Source organism: Lactuca sativa, chromosome 6, assembly GCF_002870075.4.
Source record: "Lactuca sativa cultivar Salinas chromosome 6, Lsat_Salinas_v11, whole genome shotgun sequence".
Classification (NCBI taxonomy): domain Eukaryota; kingdom Viridiplantae; phylum Streptophyta; class Magnoliopsida; order Asterales; family Asteraceae; genus Lactuca; species Lactuca sativa.
The window spans coordinates 73,288,576-73,298,896 of NC_056628.2; the positions used below are offsets into that span (position 1 = coordinate 73,288,576).

General features: G+C 32.8%; 2 protein-coding genes across 6 annotated transcripts; both read right to left on the minus strand.

Moving 5' to 3' along the window:
* Positions 1-382: 382 nt before the first annotated feature.
* Positions 383-946, minus strand: LOC111890155 (uncharacterized). Its single transcript, XM_023886308.1, has one exon. It carries the CDS (start codon positions 944-946, stop codon positions 383-385), a length of 564 nt encoding a protein of 187 aa, XP_023742076.1.
* Positions 947-5,561: 4,615 nt separating this feature from the next.
* LOC111890158 (pentatricopeptide repeat-containing protein At4g14850) lies at positions 5,562-9,680 on the minus strand. Of its 5 annotated transcripts, none has more exons than XM_023886311.3 (4): positions 9,441-9,680; positions 6,987-9,331; positions 5,908-5,980; positions 5,562-5,787 (listed from the first exon to the last, which is right to left on the minus strand). In XM_023886311.3, the coding sequence occupies exons 2-4, from the start codon at positions 9,053-9,055 to the stop codon at positions 5,680-5,682; spliced, it is 2,250 nt and encodes a 749-aa protein (XP_023742079.1). In that variant the 5' UTR covers positions 9,056-9,331; positions 9,441-9,680; the 3' UTR covers positions 5,562-5,679. The 5 variants fall into 5 exon arrangements, with proteins under 5 accessions (XP_023742079.1, XP_023742080.1, XP_023742081.1 ...); XM_023886312.3 differs by having other exon boundaries at positions 6,987-9,132; positions 9,441-9,679; XM_023886313.3 differs by having other exon boundaries at positions 5,908-5,953; positions 6,987-9,679.
* Positions 9,681-10,321: the final 641 nt, after the last annotated feature.

Consider the following 10,321-nt stretch of genomic DNA (forward strand, 5'->3'; position numbering starts at 1 on the left):
AGCTTAATTCCAAATCCATCTGAAGTTACTCGTGTATGTTTGGAACTGGGGTTCTAGGGTTTGAATCCACCTTTTGGAGAATAGTGGTTGCCAAGAATCTAGATGTACACGACTTCAGTTTTCTTGTTTGTAAGCATTAATGCTCATCAATGATTGTTTTCACCAACTAAGGCTCCTCTTTGGTAGACCTAGAAATATGAATTGCAAAAGGACAAGAATCCTTTTTGGTAATTACTATTTTGCCCGTGGATGTGACTTTACTAACTATAGAGGGCCCACCACTCGAATCTGTAACCACTCCATTACACTTTACTCTTACTTTCAGTTTCTCATTTTTTGTCATGTGTAGGGCCCTCCTACTATGGATTGATAGCAACTTTATCTAACCTTGCACATCTTTCTTTGTTTTAAAAGATTGACCCATATAAAATGTTCTAGCATGAACTACTCCATATGAACAAGGCACTTTCTTTTTCAAATTTCTCAACATCTTCTTCCTATAGTCCTCTTTAAAACCTACACTTTCAAACTCATTATTATTAATAAGCTCTAATTCATGCCCATCTTGGTTTAAATCTACTTTTGTTTCTGGTGCTTGTCCAAACCATTCAACCTCATCCACAACACTATTAACTTCCCTCATATCTACATCCCAATCATCTACAAGTGCTTCTGGGTCTACAATATAGTCACCATCATCCTCATCTGTTTCCTCCTCTTGTTTCTTATCTTCTTCCTCTTCTTGTTGACCATCTTCTTTATCTTCTACAACCTTTTCTTCATACTCGCCCATATTTTTATATCCACTATCACTGAAAGGATCAAAATCATATATATTCTCTCTTTGATTAAGGCAACTAAAATAAACCCCAACATCTTCCATAGTATCAAATTCTTTTGTTACAGGGACATACAAATCATTAACCTCATGTTCTTTGTGTGCCATATTGCATGCAGTTACTTGATATGGCTTAAAAGTAATTAGGGACATGGAATAATCATACAACTTATCTTTTACCTGATTCTAAACATACGACTGTTTAGGTAGGACATTCATGTCCAATTTCTTGCTACAAGAATCAACTTCCTTTTTCTTAGGCCTAATCCTAATGAGTTCAGGAGAAGGATCATCTGATCAAGTTGTTGAATAACAACTTTGGTTGGGGACATGAAGTATGTGTGTACTCTAGTTTGACCATGTTCAACATACACACTAAGATCTCTGTAATTAGGGACATATTGAGTCATATAAATAACGTCTTGATCATTTATTAGATCCTTCAATCCGAAATTTAAGCCTAGATTAGGAATTCTAAAATGGTAGTACATTGTGACATCCTCAGCATACCCTAACTCACGAATCATGTCGTTTAGATCTTGAACACTAAAAAGATCAGTGTCAACAAAGTCGTAGAAAGCCAACCTTCCTTTAATGTACTTTCTACCTGGATACTTGGTAAAAAAAAACCCACCATGATGTATATTTAAAGTAAAGAAAGACGTAAAACCATCTGAAAAAGAAAACATCAACAATGTTCATTATACAAACCAAAGAAACTTTACAAACACAAAATGTAAAAACTTACTGTAATCTTGTTCAATTTTCGGTTCAACCGAGTGAGGACCATATAAATTCCACATACTGATTACCATTTTTTGCTTGTACACCCAAATTTTGGAATCGAAATGGCAAGAATTGGGGATTTGATCCTCTACGTAGAGGGCGATCGGGGAAGAGTGCAACCGAAGGGGTTTCTTGGAGGATGTTTGATTTAGACAGGTTAGGGATGCTTAATTACGTAGATTATGATAAGTGTACAACTAAATGAACGACAAAACTAAAAAGACCAAAATACCTCCACGTGGGACGCACATGATATAGCCTAACGGCTAAATATGGACGGAGTTAGTAAAAAGGGTCATCTCTGCAACTTTTGCAAACCACAAGCAGCGCCGGTCCATAGGTATTTTGTGCCTCGGGCAAAGACACTTGATGATGCCCCTATATTTATACCGAAGCCATATATACCATAGATTTATTGAATGAAGATGCAACAAATTTTTCATTTGAAAAAAATAGCTACGCAAATTAAAACTTGCAAACATCTTCTAAAACGATGTTTTTATAAGGTTTTTTGAAGCAAAAACATCAATTATCCTATTGTAGTTAATGTTTGCTAAAATTTGACTTTTAATACTTAAAATTGCAAAGCATTTTAATAGCAAATATCAACAAAAAATATGCACTTGGATTATTTCGTACACCAATTTTGCAATTCATAACTAACCCATTGCAAATTTTGTGTTCTTTTCTTACTACATATCACTCATAAAATTAAATAGGGAAAAACAAAAGGTCGGTCTGTCAATCATACTCAACCTATTATGTAGATTTGACAATTTTCCCTTTCGATAATACCCTCTGATCAAACAAATAAAACATATATCTTCTTATTTAATAAACCATTTAGAGTATATATTAATATTTTAAACAAAGTTAACACAGGTCCTTAAATTGAGAAGCATATGCAAACACAATTAGCTTGTATTATAAGTTTTCAAGAGAGAAATTAGTGTCATGGGATACCTTTATCCTTTAATTATTAGCAATTAGAAAAAATAAAAACTCAACATACCTTTTCAAAGACTTCAACAATGATTTAATTCACAAGGAGCATTGAATATTGTAATGTTGAACATTACTAAGAAATATATCACAAACAAGAAATATATCAAAAACACAAACAGGACATGAAATCTTGAAAACACAAAGATTAATTAAGGAAAAAGTAAAGATAAACAATCTGAAATCAAGAAAACATATCTAAGTCAGAAGCATATATTTTGATTTATACTTACAAGTCTTGAACCCATTAAATCATATTCATAGCAGAGAATAAAGAATTACAATTTTGATTTATGAGAAACTTTACTCAAAAAGTTTGGAGAATCAGTGAATCGATTACAATCAAAAAGTCTGGAGAGTGAATCAATTTTTCACTCACAATACCGAGAATAAGAATTACAATCAAAGAAATAGGCCATGGTATAAACCCTACTCGATTAAATTTTATGATTTGGGAGAACTAGAGAAAGCAAAGGAGAATTAAAAAATCAATGAAAAAGTAAATCGATAATGGTGATTAATCCCTTATTTATCCCGAGCGACTCCTCGATTTAGGTGTGTGATTGTGTGAATTGTAATGCGACTTGTGGTGTTACCAAACAATTTACTGCCGATTACTTCAATTTATGCGTGAGACGTTCTCTTGATTATGCACTTATTTCTCCCATCGTTCATTCTTTCAATTGTCGCCTTGAAGTATACATACCCATAAGACCGATTGTAAATTTGATGCCCCCTAACCCAATGATGCCTTGGGCGATGGCCCAACTCACCCTCCCCTTGGTCGGCCCTAACCACAAGGACCATTTGCATAAAAAAATTAGCAGGGGTTGAATTTGTGACATTTGGTAAATCACAAGACCATTTTTGTAGTTTTGTCTAAATATATCAATTATACTATACTTTATAATATATTTTAACCATATATAATTTATAATATTTATTAATATACACACACACACACACATATGGGAGGGTTCATACGAAAATGCAAATAATTTGCGAAAACACGAAAACAATAAAAATTATGAAATTGTGTCGCCTCAACTTTATATTTTGGACAATAATTCATCCAAACTTTGAACTACATGATAATAATCGATGATACATGAGAAATTGTTTCGTATTATCAAAGCATGATTTTTGACATTTTTATTATTAAAACATGAATTTAAAAGTGTTTAAGGACGTGAAACAAAAAAAAAATTGCTGTTAACTTATTATCTTTAATTTATTGCTAATAAATTTAATTTTTATAGTCAATGTGTTTGATTTTATAAGATAAAATCTGTTTTCGCGAAATATTTATGTTTGTGTGTGTGTGTGTGTGTATATATATATATACACACACACACACATATGGGAGGGTTCATACGAAAATGCAAATAATTTGCGAAAACACGAAAACAATAAAAAACTATGAAATTGTGTCGCCTCAACTTTATATTTTGGACAATAATTCATCCAAACTTTGAACTACATGATGATAATCGATGATACATAAGAAATTGTTTCATATTATCAAAGCATGATTTTTGACATTTTTATTATGAAAACATGAATTTAAATGTGTTGAAGGACGTGAAATAAAAAGATTTGTTGTTAACTTATTATCTTTAATTTATTGCTAATAAATTTAATTTTTATAGTCAGTGTGTTTGATTTTATAAGATAAAATATGTCTTCGCGTTTTCACGAAATATTTATGTTTTCGCATGAACCTACTTGTGTGTGTGTGTATATATACACACACACACACATGGGAGGGTTCATACGAAAATGCAAATAATTTGTGAAAAACACGAAAACAATAAAAAACTATGAAATTGTGTCACCTCAACTTTATATTTTGGACAATAATTCATCCAAACTTTAAACTACATGATGATAATCGATGATACATGAGAAATTGTTTCATATTATCAAAGCATGATTTTTGACATTTTTATATGAAAACATGAATTTAAAAGTGTTTAAGGACGTGAAACAAAAAGATTTGTTGTTAACTTATTATCTTTAATTTATTGCTAATAAATTTAATTTTTATAGTCAATGTGTTTGATTTTATAAGATAAAATCTGTTTTCACGTTTTCACGAAATATTTATGTTTTCGCATGAACCTACTTGTATGTATGTGTGTGTATATATATATATATATATATATATATATATATATATATATATATATATATATATATATTGTAAATTGCACGTATGGTCCATATTATTTGGAATAATTTGCACGTTTGGTCTCTAACTTATGATTATTTTTTTAACTCGAAAGGTCCCTACAATTTGCTTTTGTTGCGCTCTTGGCTCCTGTCTTACCTAAAAAGACTACTTTGACCTTGATTTTTTAATTTATTTAAATAAAGTGGGATATATATAAGATAAGGTAAGGTGAGGTGGAAATGGGGTTGGGGTGTGTTTATTTAAGTAAATTAAAAAATCAATGCAAAATAGTCTTTTTAGGTAAGACGAAGACCAAACGCGCGACAAAAACAAACAATAGGAACCATCTAAGTTAAAAAAAATAAGTTATGGACCAAACGTGCAAATTACCCAAACCATAAGGATCATTCGTGTAATTTACTCTATCATTTAATTATTAAAATAAATAAATAGGTATTAATTTTTTTTTAAAAAGAAAAGAGATATATTTTTTTCAGATACAAAAATGGTCCCTAAAAGGTGGAAAGACAAATTTACCCTCATGAGGGACGCACATGAGGTGGCTAACAACTAGGGATGCAAACGAGGGCAGATGTTGGCGGGGACTGCAATCCCCGTCCCCGTCCCCGACTTTCGATTTTCACATCCGTTCCTGTCCCCACCCCGCTAAATCCCCAACGGATTCGGGTAAAAAAATCCCCGTCGGGTTTGGGGAACCCGATGGACATCCGTTTAATAAATAAAATCCATTTTTTATAAATATGAAAACCCAAAAATATAATCACAATAACTAAAAAGTTTAATGATTCATATTTCATTCTTAAAGCCGGACAAAATACAAAAAAGATATCACGAAATTCTTAAGTTTGTTAAAAAAAAACTAAAATAAAAACAACTTCAGTCTAATCTTATTCAAAAAATAGTCTTTCACCTTCATTCGCCAACAAATCTTCAAAAACTTAGTGTCAAAATCCACATGGCTTGGACCCTAAACCATAAATTAAAATTTAAAGTCAAATAGTAGATTACAATGCAACATTATTTGTTCCATACAGATGCAAAAGAAGAAATTAAAATATACAAATGCAACATTATTTGTTCCAGCAACCTCAGAATTTGGTTGCTCGGGTTGTTGAACTTGATCTTGAGTCTCACTACAATAGCATATCAAACAGATTACACTAACACAAAACAAGAAATTATATCACATGTAATGAAAAACTCATATCAGGTAACTAAAAAAACTCATATCAAGCAACTAAAAACTCATATGAAACAGATACTTAGCAAACTCCTAAATTTCTGAAAAATTCATATAAGGTAACTAAAAACACATATGCAAATTAAATAATTACCAATCTCTTGTTTTTTTTTGAGAAACTTCATAGCAGGTGAATAAAAACATATATGCAATACATATGAAACAAAATGCAGGTATTTTCTTATTTTATATTGCAACAATCAGGCATGATAAAAAATAGATTGCATATGAGTAATTGTGTTGAATTGTTGATCTACCTGTCTCTCGCAGATCACATATGCAGACATGCTCACAAATTACTAAGAGTCACACGGTGGTTCAATACTCTATGTGCTTTGAATTAAAGACTATTAATTGCAATTAATGTAATTTGAAATGACAAGTTGAGGTACGAACATCATACCTTCATTACCAGATAAATTATTTCTACTTAGAATATCATTTCAACATCATCCTTTCATTTCTGATTATAACAACAAACTTTCAAAACAGATAACATTCCTTTAAATCCTCACTTCCCTGTAAGAACTAAATTTTATTAATTTTCAAAAGACATTAAATCTTCCAACAAATTACATCTTTCGAAATATTCTCACCTACCATAAATCTTATGAGAGATAAGTTATTAACATGCTGTTTTTGGAAAAACACATACACCAATTTTGAAATCTTTTCAAAAATATAAAATAAAAATATCCTTATAAATATAAATTAGTAATACTATTTTGACCATGATAAGTAATTTACTAACATGTAAAAGTTTCTGGAAAGTTACAAAATATGTTTTTTTTTTCCTCATATGATACAACTATTTCATGCATGATTTTGAACAACTATCAACTATTGACTATGAGTCTATTACATACAAAGTTCTTTAGCTACTCAAGAGTTTAGCTCCAAACAAACAAAATCATCTTAAAACTTACCAAAAATCCTTGCAAGAACAAGATCCATCCACAAAGTGATGAAACCGACTATTATCTCTAAGTATAATCTCTCTCCCTTCAACTTTAGACATCAATTTAATTGCAGAATGACAATCAACACAAACTCTTAAATTCTTCTTCACAATAATCGGTTTGCCAATTGGCATCCTTATAAGTGCATATGCTATTGCAATCCTCTCACTGTGATGATTCAAAATCTTCACCTTCATATCATAATCCAAATCAAATGGAACAGAATCAACATCAGGAACATATCCAATTTTAATTATCTTCCTCAAAAGCTCATCAAGTTTCAAATCAATCTCCTTTTTATCCCCATGACACAAATCTTCAACTCCAAAAACATGAACTCTCTTATCAACATCAACCCAACTACATCCCTTAAGTTTTTTCACATTTTCATCTTTCATCATCTTTCTAACACTTTTCACATCCTCCCATTGTTGTTCTTTTGCGTATATATTCGAAAGTAAAACATGGGCCCCACTGTTTAAAGGGTCAATAATCTTTAAGCTTTTGGATGCAAGCTCTCCCCTTTCTTTATCGCCATATTTTCTACAAGAAGCTAAAAAGGAACACCAAGCGTATGCGTTTGCCTCAAATGGCATACTTTTTATAAAATTTTCAGCTTCTTTAAGCTTCCCTGATCTTCCCAATAAGTCAATAACACAAGAGTAATGCTCTGATTTAGGTTTTACACCATATATCGTTTCCATGGAGTTGAAGTAGCTTAATCCTTCTGTTAATAACCCCGAATGGCTACATGCGTTTAAAAGATTTATAAATGTGACTGAATTTGGTTTAATGTCATGCAATAACATCTTTTCAAATACATCTATAGCTTTGTGCCCTAATCCATGGTGAGCAAACACACCAATCAATGAATTCCATGTGTACTCATTTGGTTTAGAGATTTTCTCAAATGCTTGAAGTGAATGATCAAGCAAACCACATTTCCCATACATGTCAACAATGATGGAAGAAACAAAAGGGTCTTGATCAAGATTGTATTTTAAAACTAGGGCATGAAGTTGAACCCCTTGTTCAAGAGTGGCATGATTAGCACAAGATTTGATTAAGCTAGAAAAGGTGAACTCATTAGGTTCAATTCTTTGTCTTTTTAGCTCAATGAAAATAGTGAATGCCTTCTCAATTTGATCAGATTCAACATATCCATCAATCAAAGAAGTATAGGAAATGATATTTGTACCTTTAGAGTTGATGTTGAGCAACTGTGAGGCACTATCCATGTCTCCTAGTTTACAATACATGTCCATAAGTGCATTTCCAACAGAAATATGTTGTTCAAATCCCAATTTTGTAACAAAGGAATGAAGAGATCTTCCAATGTTATATGTTTTTAAAGGTCCACAAACACAAAGTATACTACAAAGAAGATGTTGATCGATTGTAACATCTTCAGTCAGCATCTTCTTAAAAGAAACCAGTGCTTCTTCGTTATACCCGTTTTTTGCATACCCATTAATCATTGAGTTCCATGAAACTTCATCTTTAGAAGGCATCTCCTCAAAAACCATACAAGCCTCAATGATAGACCCACATTTTGAGTACATGTCTGCTAAATTACTACCCACAAACAGCTCATAACTAAACCCAACCTTAAGAGCAAGACAATGGATTTGCTTACCAATTTGGACAGATTTGAGAGACGAGCAAGCTTGAATCACACTGGAAAATGCAAACTGGTTTGGGCTTTCACCGAAGACGCACATTCCACAAAATGTGGTAATTGCTTTTGCGAACTCAGAATTCTGAGAAAATGCAGAGATCATAGCAGTCCAAGAAACCAAGTTTCTTTGAGGCATTTCATCGAACAGCCTGTGGGCGTACCCGAGTTGACCGCATCTTGCATACATGGACAGGAGATGATTGATAAGATACGTGGATGATGGGTAACCAGAGGTGATGAGCTGCGCATGAAGTAGCTTTCCATTAGATAGTTGTTTGGATTGGGTGTAGGTTTGAATAATGTGCGCCAAGGTATTCGAGTGTTTTTGCAAGTGTTTGGTTAACATTCGAAATGTCATAACAAATTTCGCCTCTCGCCTCTCTCCAGATCGCTCCGCCGTCGCCCGCTTATCCTTCTCGTCGTCGTCTCCATAAGCTATCAGTCAAAAGAATGACACACTCAGCTCTATCTCTCATATGAATGGAATTTGGATTTCCTTTGTGACTCATGAAAGAGAAGCATGGAGACAACCTCAGAGCATGGTCAAATTCAACAGTTTGGTAGAATGGATAAACAAAAATGCAGCTGATTGTAAACTATGTGCTAATTTAATGATAGGAAATCAAGCTACTATCTGGTAGAATGGAATCAAGGAGCCAAAATTAATTAGCAGGAAAGTGATGTATGCCACATGAGAGCAATAGATGTAGCTACATCGATGGTCGGATCTGAGAAAAGAGTACCTGTTTGACTTCGAGTGGAGAACAGAGGTGCGTCGATGGGAGGGTGTAAACCGGCGACGATTGACCGGAGAAGATGGACCGGCGGTGATGGACAGGCGACGCTAGTGCCGAACTGCCGATGGTTGGTTTGTCGACTGTCGATTTAGGGCAAAGAGGAGAGAAGTGTTTGACGAGAGGCTGGGTGACTTCACTCTAGAGTTTGAACATATTACGATGAAAATAGAAAAAGGACATCCTCAGAAAGATTAATAATTTCTTTATTTATGAAACACCACAAATGTAAAAGGCAAAAGGGCTCAGAATAATTTTAGGTCGCCGATACCTGAAAAGGGTAAGGGTAATATAGTAAATATGTTAGACTAAAAGGTTGGTAATATAGTAAATATATTAGACTAAAGGTTTGATGAAATGTGAATGAGTCTTTGGAAAAAAGGGTCATTTTAGTGCAGGTAGACTTAGAGGGTGTTTGGATAGGGAAAAAAATGACTGCTTATTGCTTATTTTCACCACAATAAGCTAATTTAAGTGTTTGGATAGGATGCTTAAAAAATTAGCTTATTGCGGTGGGAATAAGCTAAATAAGCTGATTTTAATAAGCAAGGGGGTAATGTTTATTGCTTATTGCTTATTGCTTATTAGTCATTTTACTCATATAAGCTGTCTTATTTGTCAAACACTTCAAATGCTTATTGCTTATTGTTTATTCCCACCGCAATAAACTAGTCCAAACACATTTTAAAAAAATGTTTATTCCCACCACAATAAGCAATAAGCAATAAGCTAATTAAGCTAAAAATGCATTTATCCAAACACCCTCTTAGAAAAAGACCAAAATAAAATAAGTCTTTGGAATATTATGTCCTAAAGAAAACAAAGCTCTG